This window comes from Hyperolius riggenbachi, chromosome 10, assembly GCF_040937935.1.
Source record: "Hyperolius riggenbachi isolate aHypRig1 chromosome 10, aHypRig1.pri, whole genome shotgun sequence".
NCBI lineage: Eukaryota > Metazoa > Chordata > Amphibia > Anura > Hyperoliidae > Hyperolius > Hyperolius riggenbachi.
In genome coordinates this window covers 33926096-33951670 of record NC_090655.1, presented here as the reverse complement: position 1 = coordinate 33951670, position 25575 = coordinate 33926096, and the positions used below count along the sequence as shown (strand labels likewise).

Here is a 25575-nt window from a genome sequence, read left to right as displayed (position 1 = left end):
TGGGAAGTAGCAGCAGTGAGGTTAGTGTAGGTGTAGCGGCAGTGAGGTTAGTGTCGGGTGTAGCGGCAATGATGATAGTATGGGAAGTAGCAGCAGTGAGGTTAGTGTAGGTGTAGCGGCAGTGAGGTTAGTGTTGGGTGTAGCGGCAATGATGATAGTATGGGAAGTAGCAGCAGTGAGGTTAGTGTAGGTGTAGCGGCAGTGAGGTTAGTGTTGGGTGTAGCAGCATTGATGATAATATGGGAAGTAGCAGCAGTGAGGTTAGTGTAGGTGTAGCGGCAGTGAAGTTAGTGTTGGGTGTAGCGGCAATGATGATAGTATGGGAAGTAGCAGCAGTGAGGTTAGTGTTAGAAGTAGCGGCAATGATGATAGAAGTAGTGGGCATTGAGGTTAGTGTTAGGTGTAGCGGCAGTGAGGTTAGTATAAGAAGTAGTGGCAGTGAGGTTACCGTTAGGTGTAGCAGCAGGGAGGTTAGTGTTGGGAGTAGCAGCACTGAGGTTGGTATTAGAAATAGCGGCAGTGAGATTAGTGTAGCTGTAGCCGCAGTGTGATTAGCGTCAGGGCTAGTGTTAGGTGTAGCAGTAGTTGGAGAGTTGGAGAGGAGTTTGACACAACCATCATGTTAAAACTAGTATAATTACCAATATTCATATTGGCAGCTTGAGCCAAACTTATTACAGTAGCATCTAAACTAAATATACACAGTTGAGTATCCAGCTCATTGCCTTTCTATGCAGACAAAATGTCTCCATACTGACATTTATCTGTACCAGTGTGACATTTTACGTAGCATGTAGGCTTTCTAGAAATAAATGATATATTTTTGAAAAGGAACCTGAGGTGAAAGGAACCTGAGGCTGCCATATTGAATTCCTTTTTAATCAATACCAGCTGCCTGACAGTGCTGATCACTGGCTGTAGTAGTGTCTGAATCACACACCTGAAACAAGCATGCAACTAATCTAGTCAGACTTCAGTCAGAAACATCTGATCTACATCCTTGTTCCGGGTCTATGGCTAAATGTATTCGAGGATCAGCAGCACAGCCAGGCAATCTGCATTGTTTGAAAGGAAATTAAGAAGTCAGCCCTTTCAACTCAGGTTCCCTTTAATTTTTTTTTTTTTGCCAGCGGCATTCACTGTGCCATCGAAGCAGATGACATGTGCAAACTACCATGAAATCCAGGGACTCATCATGCAGGAGATTAGCCAAAGTTTTAATTACATTGTGGTTAACAGTTCACAGAAGCAAAATCTACGCCACTAATTACGTTACAATTGGGTGAAACCATAAAGCCCAGAGTGAGAGGAGCACTGAGTCAGACTCTTCAGGACACCACCGGAGAAGGTAAGGAGGGGAGGCTGGTGGAGGGGACAGTAGTAACAGGTGTTGGGAAATAGGGTATAGAATTCAAGATCTACTCAGTCCAGTCTAAAGTCAGCCTTCCACTATTTCAGACATTTGTGATCCATGAGAGTGATCAATTATGCCAATGTGACGTCATCCTCCAATTTCTGTTCCCTTTGCCGCAGTTTCTCCATTCAGCCTTAGGCCCTTTAAGGGAATCTTGACGGCTTTCAGCACTGCTGGCAAAGTAACCGTTTGGATTGGTTGGGGAGTCCACATACAATACAAATATGCCAGTAATCTTTAGACCCCTGCAGGCCAATGGACAAACTACTGATCAATTTTGGAGAGTGTGTCAGTAAAAATTGTTTGATACTGTGGGGACGTAAACTGATCGGACATAGATTGGCATGGAATGGATCTCACAGGGTGATGTGCCCGTCAAGTTAGCGTTAAATGGGCAGATTGACCAAGAGACAGCTCTCTCATTCAATCACAGAGAGATTGGTTGGCTGCCAATACATCTTAAGCTCAACACACACCATACAATCTTGGTTGTACAGATTTACCAAATCTATGTAGTATAAGGGCCAACAGATTGAAAATACCTTGAATGATTGATTGGATAAGCTCTTATACTACATGAAAGTGGTAAGATTGAACAACCAAGATTGTATGGTGTGTGTTGAGCCTTAGTCTGATTGATTTCAGCATGAAATCTCTTGGGAATTGGCCTCGTGACTCCACCTCTGCCGCCTAGCTGCTGTCCCTCTCACCCCCTCAAATCTCACCCTGCCACAACTGTCCAACTTGCTTGCTGCTTCCCCATGAGCACCATGTGGTTGCCGCGTATAGCCAGGTGGTGGACAAGCAGTGACCAGGAGCAGCTGGACACACTCACGGCAGGTGAGATTTGAAGGCATGGGGGGGGAGCACATTTACATTTGTGGGCACAGTGGCCAGGGATTCAGTTGCATTAGTTGATTGTCATGATATTGCTCGCAGTTACCGTAGTAGTAAACCCGATTGACAACTTTGGCCTGAGATTTCCCAACGTGTTTGACCCATGCATTTGATTTATCTAAAATTGGTTAGATTGTTGATCGGGCATGCTTGTTGCGGCACCAATTTTTCATGGTTGATTGGCTGTAAAACAAATAGGTGTATGGCCACCTTAAGTCAGCACCAAACTATCAGGTGCAGTGGTTTGATTTCTACTGTAACCTTAATGAGACTGACGTCATGAAACGTGGTAGTGGATGACTACCTTAAGAAACCATAGGGGTTTCATACAGGAGAGGGTCTATAATTTTTGAACTGATACAGCATGATGCAATTTTTTATGCAAATGTATTACGCTTGAAAATTATGTAAACAAGTCCCAAATTGGCTTTTCAAGCTACAAAATTGATGCACTAAAAATGTCCTTAATTCTGAATCTGCTTGGAATGTCTTTGCCTCTCATTGGTCATCCCTGGTTTCAAAAGTGGGCAGCCAGGTGGCATAGTGGTTAGCTCTCTCGCTGTGCAGTGCTGGGTCCCTGGTTTGAGCCCCAGCCTGTGCACCGTCTTCACGGAGTTTGTGTCTGTGTGGGTTTTCTCTGGGCACCCTAGTTTCCTCCCAAGTCCCATGTTTCACCTAGGAGTTTTCTCCTAGGAGATAATTTTTCAACTTCTTTTTAAAATAACGTTTCATTTTATAATCAAAAAAGTAGGTGAAAAAGTACTATGGAAACTATTCTGAGTATTTTCTTGCTTGCTGGTAAGTTTAAAAGCCTTTTTATTGGCAACTTGGTGTGAAAATATCATCCAGGAGAAAAAGTGAATTCCAAATGGCCCCTAAAAATCTAACTTGCCTGCATGGAAACTATGTACAAATAGACCACAGTTATTCCACATTGCTTCCAGCAAAGACTGTCCGTGTTGCAGAGGAGCGCCCTTTCAGCTTTCCTCAGTTTTGGTATTTCACAGTGAACTGAACAGGGACAATACTAATAGTAGTATTCATGTACAAAAAGAAAATATTGGACTTGCCTGTGCTGTATTTATGTCTTTTTCTCTCCCAGGATCTGGCATGATGATGTGGGTAGTGTGCCTTCTTTTCACCCTGAGGGGGCTGCTGGCTGTTAGTGAAAAACCGTAAGTACATTAAAAAAAACAAAAAAAAACCTTACAAAGCCAAAAGAAAATTAGTTGAGTTAAACTAAAATGCTTGGCCACTTTACAAACCGCTTTATGAGTTTCGCCCCTTCTGCCCTCTCCCTGCCCCCATATAACGCACACAAAAAAAGCCAAAGTGATGGAATTTAAAAGACAATACATACGTTATCTTAGGGACTTAGCTTTTTAAACATGTATGCCATGAGGATGTATTACTGTTATTTTTGCAAATAAGAGTTGCAATTATTGAGAGAGTACAAGAAGAAAACCAAAAACACAAAACGGAAAAATAGCGTACGTTAAAAAAGGGCGCCGGGAAAAAAGGGCGCAGGGTTTTAAACGATAATCATGAATAACATTTAAAAAAAATTTGTGCTATATTTCGTTTCAAAATAATGTTTTATAAAGTTATAAATCATTAAATAATGTGTATGAAATCGGCAATTTTAAAAACGTTAATCTTCCCTGTTTAAAAAGTGAAATTTATAATAACGTTTTATAAAACATTAATAAGAATTTTACTAACGCTATACCTAACCCTACTCTCACACAGAACCCTCCCTGTACCTATCCCTAACCCCTAGACCCCCCTGTTGGTGCCTAAACCTAAGACCCCCCTGTTGGTGCCTAAACCTAAGACCCCCCTGTTGGTGCCTAAACCTAAGACCCCCCTGTTGGTGCCTAAACCTAAGACCCCCCCTGTTGGTGCCTAAACCTAAGACCCCCCTGTTGGTGCCTAAACCTAAGACCCCCCCTGTTGGTGCCTAAACCTAAGACCCCCCTGGTGGTGCCTAAACCTAAGACCCCCCAGTGATAAGCATTAATAACGTTTTAAAAAAAATATGGTGCGGTTTTTCGTTTAAAAATGTTAAAAAAAAAATTGTACGGTTTTTCGTTTAAAAATAATGTTTCAAAAATTATAAATCATTAAATAATGGGTAATCATGAGAAGCAGGTATAAAACATTAAAAGTCTCCGGGCGCCGCTTTTAAAACGTTATTTTTCTCCGGCGCCCTTTTTTCCTGTTGGGCGCCCATTAAACGATATTTATTATGGGAGTGAATGGCGGCGCCCTTTTTGTCCACCTGCCTCATGCGCCCAAATTTCCTGCTTCCGGAAAAATACACCTTTTTTAAGGGAAAAAACCCAGGTGAACTCTTAGGCCTGGGACCCACTAGCAGCGCTTTTCTAAGCTCTTGTGATTTAAAAAACTCTTGCTAATGCAATGCTATGGAGGATTTAAAAAAAAAATCACATCCCTTTAGTGGGATCACACCCATACCATTACATTAGCAAAAGCTTTTTAAATCACAAGAGCTTAGAAAAGGCTTAGAAAGGGCTGCTAGTGGATCCCAAGCCTTACTGTCATTTTTCTGAGTTAAAAAAACCCCACTTTCTTCTTTGTATTTTTAAAATTGATTTTCTTAAAAACATGGTATTTTTGAAACAATATAAATATATATATATATATATTATATATAACATCTATAGCAATTGGTGACAATAGCATGTACGGGGGCTTTGCAATAAACCACTAAAGTCAGCACTAAATTACGTGAAAATTACGTGACATTATGAAGGCTTACAATTACAGACAAAATGAATTACAAATTTTCCCAAATTTCGCACTACGATTTTGCAGCTAATTGTGAATTTCGATGCAAAATTTGTGCTCATGACTAAAACACAGTAAAATATGAATATAAAACCGTGTAATGGTACCCATTCACGGCACAATAAAAACATTCGATTTTTCCCATTTTTTTTACCAAAACTAGCGAATCAAATAATAGTTTAAAAACTTTTTTTCAATCAAGAAAAACATGAGATTATCCTGTTTTGTTTTTTTCTATAAAAATCCGGTTAGACATGATGGAAAAATCTTTATATTCGATCTAACGGAATAATCAAACTAAATTATGTAATTGAACAAAATGAAAAAACCTTAAAGGAAAGGTTCAGGGAAACCTGTAAAAAAATAAAAATCCCTATCCACTTACCTGGGGCTTCCTCCAGCCCGTGGCAGGCAGGAGGTGCCCTCGCCGCCGCTCCAGAGGCTTCCGGTCGTCTTCGGTGGCCGACCCGACCTGGCCAGGCCGGCTGCCAGGTCGGGCTCTTCTGCGCTCCAAGGACGGGCTCTTCTGCGTCCCACGCGGGCGCGCTGACGTCATCGGACGTCCTCCGGGCTGTACTGCGCAGGCGCAGCAGTTCTGCGCCTGCGCAGTACAGCCCGGAGGACGTCCGATGACGTCAGCGCGCCCGCGTGGGACGCAGAAGAGCCCGTCCTTGGAGCGCAGAAGAGCCCGACCTGGCAGCCGGCCTGGCCAGGTCGGGTCGGCCACCGAAGACGACCGGAAGCCTCTGGAGCGGCGGCGAGGGCACCTCCTGCCTGCCACGGGCTGGAGGAAGCCCCAGGTAAGTGGATAGAGATTTTTATTTTTTTACAGGTTTCCCTGAACCTTCCCTTTAAGACTGGTTTACTGCCATTTGAAGGCATATTTACACTTCAGTGAAGCTAAATGATAACATTGCCTGCTGAAGAAGAACAAGTTGTCATATTTACTTGTAACTAATAGTTCTGGAAGTTTTCTGCTTCCTTCCTGGGCACAGTGGAACTTTTCCTGCAGTGTTTACACAGCTCAGTACACTCCACCACAATCTGATTATTCTGGACAGCAACTGTAATATTAAACTTTTCCCTTCACTTAGCTGATAATTGATGAGTATTAGCCCTTCCAATAAAAGTCATAACTTTTTAGCTATGCTGTGTGTTTAATGCTGTAGACGATAGATTTAATTTGAGTTTCAGCCTACTTCACCCTTTAGCAGCCAATTTCTTTAGAGGCTCTCAAGTGCTCCAGGCCAAATTATTTTAGTACAGTTTATTATTTCTTATTTGTTACATTTCCTTGCTTCTAATTAGTACCGATGTAATGTGTGTTTATGGCCGTGTGTCCCTAGAGGGCAGTGTGAGACAATAACAGATGACTTCTGCTTTCAGTTTCTATATTTTCTGCTGGTAAAGAGACATCAAAGCATTCCAAGAATTTACAGCAAGAGTTCTGCCCAATGAGGTCAAAAAGCAGTACACACATCCGAAAGGAAATAACACTATTGAAGCTGCTAAAGGCTTAAAGTGGACCCAAATTAAAAATACAAGATTTCAGAAATAAAATCTTTTTTTCTAAATTATAATAATAAATAGCAGCCTTTTTTCAGCTGCATGATGACAAATATAAAATATTTTACATTTATTGGAGGAACCCCTCCCTTCCTTTCATATTGCCGGGACAGAATCCGGCAGACTGGTGGAGTAGATGGTGTCCGGCAAAGGAGGAATTGCTAATGGCTGCCACCTGTATAACCCTAGTTATGAAAAGAGAAGGGTGAAAAGCATGCACTAAAATGCTCACAGGTTTAAAGGAGTGTTTATTTATCTTTGTATGTGTCAGAGTGGTACAACTAAATATTTTGAATTAAAAACATTTTTGGTTTGGGTCCGCTTTAAGGTATACCAGGGTAAATGGAAGCCTTTAGACATATTAATGAAAACAAATGTTTAACTTTGGTACTGGACATTTTAGTAGCATGCATGTTTTTTCTTTTTAAAAACTTTTGTTCTATCATTGCAAAAAACCCTTGCTGTCCTGAAAGTGGCATCATCAGCATGGAAGTGAGATAATTACATTGTTTCCTTTGCAGAATGTTTGGCCTATTTGCTCCTCCTGATATATATTATCCATCAGAAGAACAGATTTGTATCCACACCTCTGGTGACCTCAAAGGCTTCTCCCATTTGTCAGTGAATCTGGAGACTTCTACTGGAAAAAGATGTCTCTATACTGTGCCACCCAACCAGCCTGTCTGGCACTGCCAATCTTTCCAGGTATGTTGTAGCTATGGGGCCTTCTCATGCCAAGGTTGCAACCTTATTCTGCATTGCTTGCTGTGAAATAGCTCAAAATTTTGGAAACTCCAGCTTTTTTTTTCCTTTTAAGACCCCCAACATTTTACAAGTCTTTCATACTTCCTTAGTGGACAGCAGTCTAACGCCTGCTGTTTGGTTTCAATAATTTTTATTGAGTACTAGCTGGGTCTGGCCATTTTTTCTACTCTTGACACACAGTTACTCAATGACCACGTTTGTGAGCTTTGGGGTCCTTGGCATCAATAATGCAAGCATGGAAGCAGTTTATCAATCAGACAAATCTGATTGGCTGTTTGTGGCTCTGCCCCTTTTTCTGAATTTGAGCCCCAGTCATGCAATGACAAACTGTAGCATGTTTGAGGCCTCTGCCATTAACAGTGTAAGAATAACAATTTAAACATTCCACTTGAAAATCAATAGGTGAATTTGGTTGGCTGTTTTAGGCTCCACTCACTTTCCTAAATATTAATCTCAGTGACCAACTGTGCTAAGTTCGAGAACCCTGCCATTAACAGTCTAAGAATGGCTGCAGTTTATATTTTTGATTTATGCTCCACCCACTTGCACAGAAATGTTTAACTTCTGTTGCCAAGTGACCAGCCGTGCCAAGTGTGGGGACTCTGTCTTTATTACTGTTAGAATGGCAGCCTTCTACATTTTCCCATTGATGTGAATACATGAAATCTGATGAGCTATTTGTAGCTCCGCCCAGATTTGCAGGGGGGATTGCGAGACCCCCAGAACATAACATTCCAGGTAGTAAGGGATCTGTATACCAAGTTTCTTTGAAATTGATCTAGGCATTTTTGAGTGATGGCACATATGTACAATCCAAATTTCTGATACCAATTTCTGTCGAAAGGGGTTTTTCTTGGCCTTTGTGTTAATACAGTTATGGAATTTACATTTTTTTTTCTGAATCCATTATAATTTGCAGATGTCCGCTATTATGTTGACATCCTTGACACACTTCTGAATTATCTGGTCCAATACTACCGCGTATTTTCGAGTCCTGTGATTAGCCTAAAAGTTCTGATTTTTAAGCCAATCTCAACACTCGAAATCTCCTCGGTAGTATTGAACCAATCAGAGAATACGGTAGTTTATCGTGGAAATTACAATACTAAGGAGATTGTAAAACTCGGTAGTATCAGAGTCTTGAGACTGGCCTACAGAGTCTAAAATGTATGCGGTTTTCTGATTTCTATGGAAAAAGTCTGCAGCCTGTGATTGCAAATTTTAGCCCATTAACAGCGTTCAAAAGCATTGGACCAATTAGCGGTAATGCTGGATTTCTGCAGAATACTGATTTCCATGACTGATTTTCAATTACTGCTACGGTAAGGCCATTTCCGATCAGACGGAAACCTTAGAAATCGGTATTCCGTGGAAAGTTTCCGACTAACCTTAACTTATTGGTCCATTCGAACAAAACCATCATTATTTTTATAAAACTGTAATACCCTTACGTTATATAATGTGGGAAATCCCTAAGACCTATAACCAAAAACAATCATCCGCGTGGTCTATGGCCTCCTTCAGTATCCATGGTACATACTCCAACATGTTCACTTATTTAAAGTTGGAACCATACCTTACACATACACCTACACCCGTGAACCTGTACGAGCGAAGTGGCACTGGCAGCAAGTAAAAAGAGGAAGATGTGGAGCAGGACTGGGAAAGGGGAATCTGAGAGATTACTTTGACACCTCTTAGTAGCATACATATGTGTATTCAGGACTAAACATGTGTAAGTCAGCCAACCTCATTCTATCCAACGGTTATTGTCTGAATTCTGAGGTGATGACACTGGTTCTGTTCTGAAGAACATAATCAAATATTCAACAAGGTGGTTGGAGAGAACATGTGGTTATATTGAGTATATAGTAGACTCCTTTTCTTCTCAAACTTTGGTTCAAGCTCCAATAGGGCCCATGGGTCAAAGGTAACCTGCACCCACCCAGCAGATTTAGTCCCCAGGGTCTCAAAGCCGTGCTTCCCATGGCCCATGCATGATTTTTGGCAGGTTTGCAACTCCCCAGTCCTGGCACCTTGCTCCGCCGGGCTCCCCATCTTTATCCATCCATGCTGCCTGCTTCTTCTTAGTGATGCGTAATGACGTGATGGGTGATGGAAAAGAGGCAGCTAGCGGGGATGGAGACATGGAGCAGCACGCCGGGACTGGTGAGTTGTAATCCTGCCAAAATAGTGCAGGGGCCCCAAGGAGTAAATATCAGGGGGAAAACCTGGGGGCCCTGGAGCAAATGCCTCCTTTCCTGCCGACAGTTGCCAGGGCAGCACTCATTGAGGCGAAGAGGGAGAACCTTTTGAGGTTGAGTTTGCAACATCTGTTCCTATGCCCCTACATGTGGCTTTGGGTTCTGCATTTAAGGAAAGCTATTTATAGAAGTATGTTCGTTTTGTTATACTAAATTCATAATCCGTTACTATTGATATATAAAAGGAACAACATATTCTACATGCTTTGATTTCCAGGTTCCGGAGCCCACTAACAACACAGAGACTGTTCATATTGAGGTCGAAGGAATGGAAATTGGAGGTGATAAAGTGCAGCTTGGCACCAAAGCGTTAACTCTACGGAAGAAGAGTCGCAAAACCTTTATCCAGACTGACAGACCTGTCTATAAACCAGGACAGGAAGGTAAGTGGATCCGTATTTCTGGCTTCCTAGAAGACCCAGTGGAGCCCCATGTACAGCATTAGAGATCGCCCGAACTGTTTGCCAGTGGACAGTTCCTGGTGAACTTGGGCTGGTTACCATTCGCATTTAATGTGATTTTTTTTTTGCTTAAAATTTGTGTTCGTTTTTTACATTAAAGTCACTGGCCGCCGACTTAAGCGGTTAATAGCAAAGCCCTCGTACATGCTAGAAACACCAAATTTGCAGGGTATGTTAAAGAAGAACTTCAGCCTAAACAAACATACTGTCATTAAGTTACATTAGTTATGTTAATTAAAATAGATGGGTAATATAATCTCTTACCCACCCGGTTTTAAAAGAACAGGCAAATGTTTGTGATTTCATGGGGGCAGTCATCTTTTTGGCTGAAAGCAGGTGACAGGGAGCATGAGACACAGTTCCAACTGTCCTGTGTCCTGATCACCCCTACCAGTTGCTAAGCAATGATAACAACAACATCAGAAATCCCATCATGCTTTGCACAGCATCAGGGGAAAAATGCCCGGGCAGTTTTCTTTGATGGGGCGGAGCTTAGCTAAAAAAGCGGCTGATGCTGTGAAACTGTTAAATAAACACCAAGCCTTTTCAGTTATGCCGAGTAGATTTTTAGTCTGGTGGTTCACTTTAAGGACGATAGTTGGAACAAGAGGAACAAAAATCAAAAAGACCTTATAGTTTTTGAGAAAATCCAGTTCTTGGGTTGAATGTGGGAAATGCTTAAGTGGCTAATAGCAAAACCCCCGAACCCCCCGAACGTCCTAGAAACACCAAATTTGCAGTGTATGTTAAGTAGGAAAGTGGGAACAAGAGGAGAAAAAGCACTGCTATCGGTGTTCCAGGGTGCCAGTGTGGGTGGTCTCTATAGGTGCGGTGGGCAGGGAGTAGAACGGGCGCCGTGCTGGAGGACAAAGCTCTAGCTATACTAAGTATAGCAGACAGAGCCAGGATAAGGTCCTCCATCACCCAAGGCTGAGACACTAGAGTGCCCCTCCATTGTTCCCACCCCAGCCGTCACGCACTGATTGCTAATAGACTAAGAGGTGCGCCAGGGCCCCAACACCTTAATCTCTAGTTATCTGGCTTGCAGTCACTGCCATGTATCCCCTTTTCTTATTTCTCTCTGCTTCAAACACAATTAGGAATGACAGCTGAGTGAGTTGTACGCCCCCTCCTACACTGCGCCCTGAGGCTGGAGCCTCTCTCGCCTCTGCCTTGGCCCTGATAGCAGAGCTCAAAGCCTCTGCTATATTATTTTCCTGTATCCCTAGACGCCAGTCTTCCATGCATGGAAAAACAATCATAACTATGTGAACATTCCCCCAAGATTCCTGAGACTCTTCTGTACACTAACAGCATGTTTTCCTTCTGTACCACACACCGTCCAGTCGAATGGCGGCCATCCCACCAGTATCTAGCCGAAATTTTCAAATATTGTCTATAACAATTTTTTTTATGTTTTCCTCATATTTATCTGAGATAGAATAATAATTACCTCAAAATAACAGTATTAAAAAGGACAGAATATCACCTAGAACAATGAAAATAAATTTACAGTCTTAATGAGCATAGTAAAACATTGGTAAATATTACCAATAATTTACTACGACTAAACCTAATTTTACTCTAACACAGAACTTCCCCTGCAGCCCCCCCGTGGTGCCTAACCCTAACCCCCCCCCCCCCCCCGGTTGTGCCTAACCCTAAGACCCCCTTCCTAGCACCTAAGCCTAAACCCCCCTTTCTCCACTGCAAATAGATTTGTTTTAAGAAAGTGATGCATTTCTAAGATAATACATTTCAAAATGATAAGTTACAACATTACTTTTTGTCAAAACTAATTTAAAAATGAAAAATTTCAGTTGGACGGGCCCGGTGTCGCTTTTTATCAGGCGCCCAAATTTCTCCTTTGGCGTCCAATAGGCAATATTTTGCATTACTGCCCAAATAGTCCATTAGCCCTAGGCACCCAAATTTCCTGATTCTCAGATTATACCAGCTGCTGAAGCTATAGGAGCTCTGGCTATACAAGTTATTTAGCAGTTGCCTTGCCTACTCACTTTTGTCCAACAAAACACCACTAACATTTATACATGGAACTGACCTGCTACCTGTTTTTAATGTCTATGGCTGTCTAATTGTACCACTTCCATGGACTATGAGAGCTTATCTACACAGTCTGTTCATAGTACTTAAAGTTTGTTGGCATTCATGTTGCATTGCGGGTGGTAAAATTGATTGGGCAGTAACTTAACCTCCTTGCCGGTTATCCCGAGCTCAGCTCGGGGTAACCTGCGCAGGAGGATTTCTCAGGCCCCGCTGGGCTAATTTGCATAATTTTTTTTTCCTACACGCAGCTAGCTCTTTGCGTGTAGTACGTCGCTACCCGCCACGCCGAGCCGCCCCCCCCCCGCCCCAGACCCCTGCGCAGCCTGGCCAATCAGTGCCAGGCAGCGCTGAGGGGCGGTTCGGGACTCCCTGTGACGTCCCGACGTCGGTGACGTCATCCCGCCCCGTCGCCATGGCGACCGGGGAAGCCCTGCAGGAAATTCCATTCTCAACGGTATTTCCTGCATACTCTGATCGCCGCCTCCTTGCCGGATTTTTTAGACCGGCAAGGAGGTTAAATAAGTGTGTACGTTTTTTTTTGTATGTAAATTGACCACTCCCCTCAACACCTGCTTTCCCCTTTAAATTTCTGGTCCCAATGCAGGATAAACATTGCCAACCTCTCTTGTGTATATGTGTTGGCAGCAATAGTGGTCTGGCTGTAGCTCCCATGTCCCCTATGCCAGCATAGCCCATTCATTTAATAGTGTAATTAGTGAAGTTTGTCACTCCCTGGAGATTTTAGACTGATTTATGTGCAGGCATGCGCTTTGAGTCCGCCAGGAGAAAAGCGCGATATAAATGTTATTTGTCTTGTCTTGTCTTATGTATTCCCTATAATGGTAGAATCCTGACAGTGCCTCAGTGTGAGTCCCAGGTTCATGAGCATGAAAGGTTTGCTTGATTGCTGACCTGTGTGGGTAGAGTAGAGACCCTTTCAAGGAGGAAACCTCAATGCTGGTGAAAGGGTCTAGTACAGAAGGCTGTTGCATACAATCCATTTTGGAGGCTAAAATCGTCCAGCTTTCTGTGAGTGTTCTGAGTGTAGAGGGTTAATGGTTTTCTATCCAAACATCACATCGCATTTATTTCTCTTCTCTTGCAGTTAAATTCCGAGTGATGACGATAAATCAGGACTTAGAGGTTCAGTATGACAATGTGAGTATATAAATCAATTTGATCACACAAAAAAGTTGGAACTAGCACCACAAAGTCATTAGAATAATCCTATATTGCTGGGTGTGTAGAGGGCAAGAGCATAATGACAATAAAAAAAGAGAAGAAGCACTGTCCTATACCCACCACACTAGACAAAATGTAGGAGTAAGTAAATATAATAACTTATTCCTACATTTTGTCTAGTAGTGTGGTGCGTATAGGGCAGTCCTTTTTCTCTTTTTTCAATGTGGGTATATATAGACAATGTGAGTGTACTGGATATATACAATGGGGTTAATTCACTATCGCTATAGCTTCCCATACTGCAAGCTCAGCGTGCCTTATCAGAGTTAACCTGCCATATCAGAGTTAGCAGCCTCTTCAGCGTAGCATAGGGAGCGCTACAAACTTATGCCTGCTATTTGGCAATGACGAAAGCTCCACTCGTCCTGCCCTGAGCCCCTGCGGGGGTGCCAGTAAAAAAGGCGCACATGGCTAATGGACAAAAAGGGCGCCGCCATAGACTGCAATGCAAAATATCGGCTATTGGGCGCCCGACAGGAAAAAAGGGCGCCTGAGAAATGGAGGTTGCAGGGATCGCGTTAACAAAAGTTTTCGTTTACAGAATAAGGTTTATAACCACTATCGTTTACAAGTTTGTTTTCACTTTGTGTTATACTTATTTTCCCGTTTTTAAATTTCGCTTACAGGACTGTAACAAGTAAATTTTCGTTTACACTTATTTTGTCATTTAAAATTCGTTTTCATACGTATAATGCTTAAATATCGTTTTCAACCTTATTCTATTAGAAATACATCACTTTTTGTATTAACTTTATTACCTTACTAATATATCACTGTTAATATTACCATTATTTTAAGAATTCTAATGCGTACGTGATTGTAAGACACACACACCACACACCACACAGCACACACACTTTTCTATTTATAATATTATTAATGTGTATGTGATTTTAAGGCTATTTATTCTATTACAAATATATAAATTATTCTATTCATGTTATTTATAGTGAAGTATTTTAAGGATTAAATATATTATTGTTTTTGTTAAGGTCTTAGGGTTAGGCACCACCAGGGGGGTCTTAGGGTTAGGCACCACCAGGGGGTCTTAGGGTTAGGCACCACCTGGGGGGGGGGGGGTCTTAGGGTTAGGCACCACCAGGGGGGGTCTAGGTGTTAGGGATAGGTACAGGGAGGGTTCTGTGTGAGAGTAAGGTTAGGTATAGTTACAGCACAATATATGTAATATATACAATTTATTAAATTATGTATATTTAAACAAAGAGGGAGTCTAGGGGATAGGGATAGGGAGAGATCTGTGTGAGCCTACAGTTAGGTATAATTGCAGTAAAATATCTGTAAAATCTACCATTGTATTGCTATGCTTAATAAAAAAATAAATATCGTTTTTTGTTATAGACGCTATTTGACGTTTCATTTCAGAATTCGTTTGTTGTTATAGACGGTATTTTGCCGTTCAATTTCTATTTATTTAACCTATTTAGCACTACATTTTCGTTTACAAGCTATAAACGAAAATTATTGTTTTACATTAAAACCTATAATTTCGGCTATATCCCGTGCCCTTTTTTCTAGGCGCCCTTTTTTGATACACGCCTTGTGGGTCCAATCACTTTAAAGGACATTATCCCCTCACTTTGATTGGCCCAATAGGCTGCCTGTCGCTTGACATGCAGCCTTTTGGGCCAAAGTGCGGGGATAATGTCCTTTAAAGCGATTGGACCCGCAGGGTAACAGGCCAGGACGAGTGGAGCTCTCGTCATTGCCAATTAGTAGGCATAAGTTCATAGTGCTTGCTGTGCTGATAAGGCATGTTAACTCTGATAAGGCACGTTAAGCATGCAGTAAGGGGAGCTATAGTGATAGTGAATCAACCCCAATGTCTCATAGGATGAGGTGTTTCCTAGCAGGAAGGGAGAGCAGAAGGATGAGTTGCTCGGTTAGTTGCTGACCTGCACTGTCCATTTGGCAGGTTGGGAATAGGGATTTGTCCAGGCTGTGCTGTTCAACGTTCAGGTTTTTTTTTTTTCGATTAGATAATTTAGTTCGATTATTCCTTGAGATCGAATATAAAGATTTTTCCAGCATGTCTGATCGGATTTTTCTCAAAAAAACGGGATAATCGTTCGAATTTCTTGATCGAAAAAAAAAATATTTTCAACTTTCATTCGATTCGATCATTTAGATCAAATAAACGGGATAATCAAACGTTTTTATTGTACCATGTATGGCCACCATAAGAGAGATTCCTGAATACAGGACTGGTTGTACAGAATTACAAAACCTCTGGCAGAGAAAATACCACAGCATGTACTGTACTCCCTTTATTTGTTAAGAGCGCTTCCTCAAAGGTCACTAATGACAATGTCAGTCATTGAGGTGTGTCCAGGAATTAGAGCTAATTGTATTTGCACATTTCCATACGGGTGAAGGCAAATATTTAACATGGATTTTCTAATAATCTCTCTAGTCAGCAATGCATGAAATGAAAGCAGTCACAGCACATTGTGCACTGAGCTGACACTGACAGGTTGTCTCTCAAATAAGACCAGTCTTAATAAAGATAGGAAAGGCTGTCATTGATCTGCACTGGGTGTAATTCTCATAGTGTGTGCTTTCATTATCTACAAGAATGTTGAACATTAAAACACACATCCAATTTTGTCTGGCCAATGACTGACCAATTTTACCGTTTCCATATTGTATGAGACCTTACCTGCGCACTCTGTTCATAGTATTCAAAAAGGCTGCAGTACTTCTGCACCTATGCAGAATGCTCACGGCTACGGGAGCACAGCCGCGAGTGGCGTGGCCGCGCACCCGTGCAGACGCAGAAGCGGCCGACCTCGCCTGGTCGCCAGCTGCTATAGAGTGGACACCGGGACAATGGCTGGGAGCAGAGCTGCAGTGAGGGACAGATAGGCAGCCAGGGGCTTGAGGGAAGGCCCAGGTAAGGTTTTTTTTTTTCTTTAAGCCTGGTGTTTTCTTTAGAGACACTGAAGCGGAAAAAAAAATGATGATATTATGATTTGTATGTGTAGTACAGCTAAGAAAAAAAACATTAAGATCAGATACATCAGTCTAATTGTTTCCAGTACAGGAAGAGTTGAGAAACTCCAGTTGTTATCTCTATGCAAAAAAGCTATTAAGCTCTCCGACTAACTTAGTCCTGGAGAGAGGGCTGTTATCTGACTTTTATTATCTCAACTGTAAGATAACTATTTACTTTTCCTCTGCCAGAGGAGAGGTCATTAGTTCACAGACTGCTCTGAAAGACTCATTTTGAATGCTGAGTGTTGTGTAATCTGCACATATTAGAGAATGATGCAATGTTAGAAAAAACACTATATACCTGAAAATAAAAGTATGAGAATATTTTCTTTGCTGCTAATCTTCTAGTAATTATTCATAGTACACAACCAATTCATTATATCATATATTTTTTTTCGCTTCAGTGTCTCTTTAAGCAATACAATTACAGTACCACCAAAAACCACAGTACTATTTTTTTCTTTCCTGCAAACGCTTTTTGATTTTTATTGTATTAATTAGAAGGAATACACCAAGTACAATACAGTTACTACTTAATTCGATAAAGATCTTAATTTCACATTACATACTGTACTATTTGCATTTTTTTTTACATATATGCATATTTTTTAAGTATACGCATTCTTTCATAATTCCAACCTTTTTGTTGTTATACAAACATTAAATACGTTTGGAGTGTGTACTAAATACTAACATAACATTTATTCGGCTTGAATACAAGTTGCCAGTCTATCACACACAATACAATTCTTGGTGAAGTTGGTCTAAATTTTTCTGTTTGATTTCTCCACAATCTACAGAAAAATCGAATGCGTGTGGCCACCTTGAGTCTGAATTCTCACTACATGTTAACGCGCGCAATTGTTTTTCTAGGGGATGGGAGATGATGGGCACATTTCCATGGCATGTAAATTTTGCTGCGGCGTAGCAGGAAGTGACGTCAGTGGAGCGCACGCTGGCCTGGAACGAGGAAGAGGTGAGTAATCCCCGCCCGTTGCCTCTTACGAATAGCTGCAGCCACAGCACGGACCTTTTTAAAGCTGGAGGGGAGCGGAGGACGGGGGACCCAGGCGAGGGAGGGGGGGGGGTCCGACCCCCCTCCCCGCCGCTAGGCCCAATACCCCCTTCCTGCCCGCTATCCCCTCCAGCTCGGGCGCCCCCCCACACACATGGACGGGCGGGTGCCGCCCCCCCAGAAGTGCCGCCTGAGGCAAAAGTTTCACCCCGCCTCATGGGCGGGCCGGCCCTGCGTCTGCCACACGCGTTCTTCAAGCAGTGAAAAATGCGCACAAAAAATCCACAGAAATGTGCACTTGTACACACAAAAATTCAGGCACATTCAAAATAATCTCATAGAATGAAACCCGTTTAATTCGGTATCCGTACATGCTGTGTTTATACATACAGAAAAGAAATGGATACTGATAATTACATCCAACACTGACTGTGATATTCCTACTGATAAAATCATTTTGGTATTAAAGAGACATATTGTTGAATGTACGAAATTATTCAGGATACCTGCTTTTACAGTACTGTAATTATAATGGTTCCAGCATCAGAAACATTTTCCGTATCTACAGATTACTGTATAATGGTATGTAGCTTTGAGCTCCCAGTGGTGTCACAGCCTCGGCTGTTTAATTATATGAAATTCTCCTTCTAATTTTGGGAGACCAGACTTTTTTTCTTTTTCTACTGATTTCAGAACACAGTGTGCAAACATTCCACAGAGCTGCACCTGACAGCATGGGAGATGTTACCATCTGTGAAACAATTTCAGAATGTAAATTAGGAAGAGGAAAGATTTTACAATGGGCAAACACTGACGTCATTTAAAATAATGTAAAATGAAAGCAATTGTATTAAAGGGGCACTATGGCGATAAATTGTAAAATTTAAACTATGTGCATACAGACAAATAAGAAGTATGTTTTTTCCAGAGTAAAATGAGCTATAAATTGCTTTTCTCCTATGTAGGTACTAGAAACCTGACAGAAGCGACAGGTTTTGGACTAGTCCATCTCTTCATAGGGGATTCTCAGCAAGGCTTTTATTCTTTATAAAGCTATTGTAATGGATAGCAGAGATACGGCCGCAACAGCAAGCGGCATGGCGGCTATCTCCGCATCGCAGCCGGCGGTCTCCGCCGCGCGGTTACATGCTGGTGCCCGCGGCTGCTATTACCTTAGCAGCGGCCGCTTTCCCCTCTCCAGCGCATGTTTTTATTCTAGCAGCGTATCTCCCGGCTGCTCTGTGTGTGATGCGCAGGAGGCAGGGCTCGGTTTCCATAGTAACGGCGATACATATCGCCGTTACAGGAAGCCGCTGCCCTGCCTCCTTCCGCATCACACAGAGCAGCCGGAGATACGCTGCTTGAAATATACACGCGCCGGAGAGGGGAGGGGCGGCAGCTGTTAAGGTAATAACAGCGGCGGGGACGGGCGGGGGGAACTATCCTGGGGCACTATACTGGCGCACTATACTGGGGCACTATACTAGCTATACTGGGGCACTATACTAGCTATACTGGGGCACTATTCTGGCTATACTGGAGCACTATACTGGGGCACTATACTGGCTATACTGGGGCACTATTCTGGCTATACTGGGGCACTATACTAGCTATACTGGGGCACTATTCTGGCTATACTGGGGCACTATACTGACTATCCTGGGGCACTATACTGGCTATACTGGGGCACTATACTGGGGAACTATACTAGCTATACTGGGGCACTATTCTGGCTATACTGGAGCACTATACTGGGGCACTATACTGGCTATACTGGGGCACTATTCTGGCTATACTGGGGCACTATACTGGGGCACTATACTAGCTATACTGGGGCACTATTCTGGCTATACTGGGGCACTATACTGACTATCCTGGGGCACTATACTGGCTATACTGGGGCACTATACTGGGGAACTATTCTGGGGCACTATTCTGGCCATACTGGGGCACTATACTAGCTATACTGGGGGGCTATACTGGGGCTCTATACTGGGGCACTATACTGGCTATACTGACTATACTGGGGCACTATACTGGGGCACTATTCTGGCTATACTAAGGCACTATACTAGCTATACTGGGGGGCTATACTGGGGCACTATACTGGCTATACTGACTATACTGGGGCACTATACTGGGGCACTATTCTGGCTATACTGGGGCACTATTCTGGCTATACTGGGGCACTATACTAGCTATACTGGGGGCTATACTGGGGCACTATACTGGGGCACTATACTGGCTATACTGACTATACTGGGGCACTATACTGGCTATACTGGGGCACTATTCTGGGGCACTATACTAGCTATACTGGGGCACTATACTGGGGCACTATTCTGGCTATACTGGGGCACTATACTGGCTATACTGACTATACTGGGGCACTATACTGGGGCACTATTCTGGCTATACTGGGGCACTATTCTGGCTATACTGGGGCACTATACTAGCTATACTGGGGGCTATACTGGGGCACTATACTGGGGCACTATACTGGCTATACTGACTATACTGGGGCACTATACTGGCTATACTGGGGCACTATTCTGGGGCACTATACTAGCTATACTGGGGCACTATACTGGGGCACTATTCTGGCTATACTGGGGCACTATACTGGCTATACTGGGGCACTATTCTGGGGCACTAGACTAGCTATACTGGGGCACTATTCTGGCTATACTGGGGCACATACTAGCTATACTGGGGCACTATACTGGCTATACTGGGGCACTATACTGGCTATACTGGGGCACTATACTGGGGCACTATACTGGGGCACTATACTAGTTACACTGAGGCAACTAAACTCCCTACACTGGGGCAACTATGCTAGCTATGCAGCCGCACCCCAGGCCCCCCCCCCCATAGCCTGCTGCGCACGGCACTGTCCACTAGGTCGCGCAAACAACCGGGGGCCGCATCCCCCCCCCCCCCCCGCGCCGTTAGCCGGAGAAAAATTTGGTCAGACAGCCTGAAAAGGTTGGGAACCACTGGCTTAAAGTACTAATTGAATTGTATTATTTGTTATAACCTTCTGCTAGCTTGACTACTCTTCTGTTTACTGATCCTGTACCTTTGCCTATCTGATATAGTTGCCGACTATGCCTGAAACACTACTCTGATCTAGCTTTCTGTCTCTGTACCGTATCTGTCCGCTCGTTGCCAAATCTGCTTGTCTGACTCTCCTGTCCTCACCAGTGAGCCTAGTCACTGGTGAGGGGTCCTCTGCTAGCATCACCTGCTTCACAGGTGAATACTAGCTGCAGTACTATCTGAATCACCTGCCCCTCAGGTGGTCAGTAGCTGCAGTACAGCCTGAATCACCTGCTCCTCAGGTGGTCAGTAGCTGCATTACAGTCTGAATCACCTGCTCCTCAGGTGGTCAGTTGCTGCAGTACAGTCTTTATCACCTGCTCCTCAGGTGAATAGTCACTACAGTACTATCCTCTCTACCTGCCACTCAGGTGATAGTGGCTACACTACAGTCTGAATCACCCGCTCTTCGGGTGATCAGTACGCTTGTTTGAACATAGTTCTACCCGCTCCTCTGGTGAACTATCTCACTATTGTCTGTATCTCCAGCTTGCTGGAGTTTGTATTCCTGTGTTATATAGAGATATTCCTATCTCCCAGCTCCTTTGGGAAAGCGAGTATATCTATCATTACTGTTGCACCAAACACCTACCTTACATTGGTTGTCCAGTTTCTGGCTCTACCAGTATTATTGGTGATTCTGCAGATCACACATATTCAGGTATAGCATCTGTATTGTTGGTGATACTGCAGATCACCAATAATCAGAGAAATCTGTTCTCGCTGACACCAATCGTTACAGATATTCCCTAAAAAGGATTTTAAAAAAGATAATGGCCAGCTTCCCTGCTCGCTACAGTTTTTTTGGCAGTTGGACATAACAACTGCCATTTACTAAGTGCTTTTGAAAATAAATAAATCCCTGAGAATTCCCTATGAAGAGATAGACTAGTCCAAAACCTGTCACTTCTGTCAGATTTCTACTACTTACTGTAAGTGACAGCAACATAGGAGAAATGTAATTAATGGCTCATTTTACTCTAGCAAAAACGTACTTCTTATTTGTATATGTTTGCACATGCTTTACATTTTTCACCATAGTGCCCCTTTAGTTACATTATTGTCAGTACAGTTCCTCTTTAATTTCACAGAGCATTCTAAAATTGAGGGGGGGGGGGGGAATAAATGATAAATTAATTTGCAAAAACAAAAAAAAGAACATATGTTTAATGGGATTTTACTATGGCATTATAATTCAGAAGTGGACATGCTTTACATGTTTTACACTGATCTTTCTAATGACATCAGTAATCATTATTGACTTTTCATGTTTCCCTCTGTTGACAGCACTCCCTCATCGACCTGCAGGTAACTCTTCTTATTTTAACTGCCTAATTAATTTCACTCTGTAGATTTAAAGGGCCAGTCTATGCAAAAAAATTTGTTTTTTTCTCTAGTATAGATTGGAGTCTGATCTGAGTCACAAACAAGTCACAAACGTGTAGTGTTAGATCTCTTGAGGAATTTAGGAGTGAGATTTCCCTGTCCTGTCTTAGCGAATCTGTTCATTTGGGTGCGGTTTTGGCCTGATAATTTGGGCTGGGACAAAGGCCGCTGTAGAAATCACGGCTATGGCACCACCGTGGCTTTAATTTAGGCGCAGGATAGGTAGCGACTATGGCAGAAACCAGCATTTTGCTATACTATAGCGCAACTCCTGCATGGGATAATTAGCGGATATTACAGAAGGTTGGTGTTTAGGAGTGGGTGGGGGTTATTAGTGTTAAGTATAGGTATGGGAGTTAGTGTCAGGCATAGGTGGGGGTTATTAGGTGTAGGTAGGGGAGGGTTCATGTGAGTGTTAGCTAATTAAGTCATAGAACAGACATGGGCAAACTTGGCCCTCCAGCTGTTAAGGAACTACAAGTTTGCCCATGCCTGTCATAGAATATCTCTAGATTTACCGCTATTCTATGAATGGTAAAAGTGCACAGTAGAATATCAGTAAATTAACCGATATTTTACTAATGGTAAAAGCAAATGGTAAAATATCTGTAAAATATCCGATATTCTACTAATGGTAAAATTAGATAGTAGAATATCGATACATTTAGATACCCTACAGTACTAACCGGTAAATCCATGTCCATCATGAGGGATGATCAATGAGAGGCAAATATTTCTGATTTGATGCAAATGTATGCAAATTTGTGCAGTTTGGAAATGGACCAATTACTTTAAACCTGGGTTTAAATTGATTGGTCAATTTTCAAACTGCATACATTTGCATAAATATGCATCAACTCGGAACTATTTACATCTCACTGATCATCCCTATCCATTTTAACAATTTTTTTGATGTACTCTGCATAGAGACCTGTATGTGGAGGGCCCACATGTAGCTGACAATGCTTATGGAGACAGCACTGTTTCCCCAGAACACAAACCAATCTGATTGGGCATTTGGGTAGAGGGTTATTAGGTGCACTGGCACCCATGCAAAGCAACAGATCACTTTAGGGTGGATTTAGTTGTTGCTATTAATATTTGCGTTATTTTTAGGATCCACAGGGAAATAGACTTGCCCAGTGGAAAGATGTGGTTCCATCTTCTGGCATAGCAGAGCGATCCTACCAGCTGTCTCCAGAGCCAATGTTGGGGAAATACAGAATTAACGTCGGCGGAGCTAAATTGGAGTTTGAAGTGCGGGAATATGGTAAGTCATTTTCACATCAAAAATGCTATTTTCGATTTCGAGAAATATTCTGCAAAAATAGCTTGTAGTTTCGCGTCTGCAAAAAATCATAATTTTACTGCAAAAAGCGGAAAACATCATCTTTACCGTGAAAAATTTCACTGCGTAAATGCAAAAATCATGCAGGAAAATGTAAACTTATTTTTGATGGCATTTTCGTTCGAAAATCAAATTTAACATTTAATTTTGCGAAAATTAATGTGAAAAGAATATCGGCATTTTTGCTCCTCACTGAAATCCAGTGCGCGTTCTCTCTCTCTCTGGCCTGTAGGCAGTGTCAGCATTTACACAGCTCACGCTAGTGTGTGTATGGATGTGTTTCGTAGTGCCCTTGCGAGGCTAGTTTGACGCACAATCTGACCCATCAGAGGGCGTCAAGATATGTGTTGTGCTCCTTAGCTTTAGATAGGTTGATGCACTCAATGCTTGCATGTTGCATTATTCAGGTTGTAGGTCCAGAGTTAGGACAGATACCAGGGCCGTCCTTAGGTTTCACAGCGCCCTGAGCAAAACCTGATTTTTGTGCACCCCTTCATCTCTTTGTGCATGCACACAAACACACACCCATATGCAATTCACCTTTTCTCCTGAGATATCTCCTAGGTCCAGTGGTTCCCAACCTTTTTGAAGTTGTGACACATCACGCCAAATGCTCAGATCTCCGCGATACATCACATATGTACAAGAGAATAATACTATTAATAACCACGAATGGATGGAAAGAGTGCATTATCCAAATTACACTTAACAATGAAGGCTAGAACCTTTCAGGAATATTAATAAAATCAATCAGTGGGACAGTTAGCCCCCCCCAATTTAGAATGATAGCACAGCACCGACAATTTGCACCACACGTTATAACTGCAGTGCGCCCTCCCGAAAAAATGCCCTCAGACTTAGTATAGGTAGGTAGCCAGGTATAGGTGCCCCCAGTATAGGATATCACGAGTAGGTGCCCTCAATATAGGTTGCCAAGCATAGGTGCCCCCAGTATAGGAAGTCAGTTGAAGGTCTCCATCGCCTCCATAGGTAGCCACTAGCCAGGTGTAGGTGTCCCCAGTATAGGAAATCAGGTGTAGGTGCCCCCAGTATAGGTAACCAGCTATAGGCGCCCCCTTGGAAGCCGGCACCCTGAGCGACCACTCCGGTCGCTCAGGTCAAAGGCCGGCTATGTGAGATACTGAGCCAGGGGAGCAGTTTTTTTGTTTTTTTTTTAAACTAAAGCCTCTGCTTTTAACTTGGCTGTAGGGATAGTAGCTGTTGCAGCTGTGAGATGGTTGATGGAGATCTTTGCCTTGAGTTGATCTTTACTACAAAAATAAATAAATGATTTGCTCGTCATACAGTTTGTATGAGTATACTTTGTGTCTATATGAAAGTAGTTGTGGTGAACTCCTCAATAATGCAAGGCGGATGTGCCACGGTATGACCAGCTGCACTCCAGTCATTCAATCGTAGAATACAAGGAAACCGCCACCATCCATTCCATATAGCTCTTTTATTAGCTCTTCAAAGGCATAACAGCAGTCAAAGTGACGTTTCAGGGCAGCCGCCCCTTTATCAAGCTACGCTGTGCAAGAGACAATCTAACAATGAATTTCACCATATACTGTATATATATATATATATATATATATATATAAATATATATATATATATATATATATTTATATATATATACCCCAGCAGCATCCCAGAATAACCAAATAACCAATCATAAACTCCCAAACCTATCTAACCAATCATTCCGGTCTCACCTTATGCGGACCTGATGGGAGACTAATATCCTGGTTTTGCTATTGGAGGATTCAAACTGAACTCTCCCCCACCTCTCCTACCTCACCAACGGATGCCTCCACTCCGGCACACACCCTGCACTGGGGCCACTCCCACCAGGCCGCCGCTCCGGAGAATAACTCCGCCCATCGCGTCACCCAGCAACGACAAGCGGCGTTTCTAACGCCGCTCTACGCTGTTTTATGTAACCAGGGAGGGCGCCGGCCGAGGCAGCCAATGGGAGGAGATCCAACTAAAATCACTGCATACCATTCCACTATGCAAGCCTTACATAGTATCTAGCTAGCGCACATTCTTCTGCATAGCCATACGTCATAGACCTGACACGGAGGGTGGCCAGGAACATAGGAGGAGGACAATATATGAATACAATACTAATGTACGCATCAGTATCAAAGGCTAACACTGCATGCATACATCATGCACACAGTGTCAGCCATCACATTTAAAGTAAATCAGCGTATATT

At 42.7% G+C, this 25575-nt stretch overlaps 1 protein-coding gene across 8 annotated transcripts in view; it reads left to right on the top strand.

Moving 5' to 3' along the window:
• The first annotated feature begins 1138 nt into the window (after window positions 1-1138).
• Window positions 1139-25575, top strand: part of LOC137533846 (alpha-2-macroglobulin-like protein 1) — a 220453-nt gene continuing 196016 nt past the window's right edge. For all 8 annotated transcript variants that reach the window (XM_068255094.1, XM_068255096.1, XM_068255097.1 and 5 more), the window contains exons 1-7: window positions 1139-1348; window positions 3414-3486; window positions 7210-7393; window positions 9935-10100; window positions 13351-13403; window positions 21904-21924; window positions 23119-23272. In XM_068255094.1, the coding sequence (XP_068111195.1) occupies window positions 3422-3486; window positions 7210-7393; window positions 9935-10100; window positions 13351-13403; window positions 21904-21924; window positions 23119-23272 (643 nt within the window). In that variant the 5' untranslated portion in view covers window positions 1139-1348; window positions 3414-3421. The remainder of the gene's footprint in view (window positions 1349-3413; window positions 3487-7209; window positions 7394-9934; window positions 10101-13350; window positions 13404-21903; window positions 21925-23118; window positions 23273-25575) is intronic.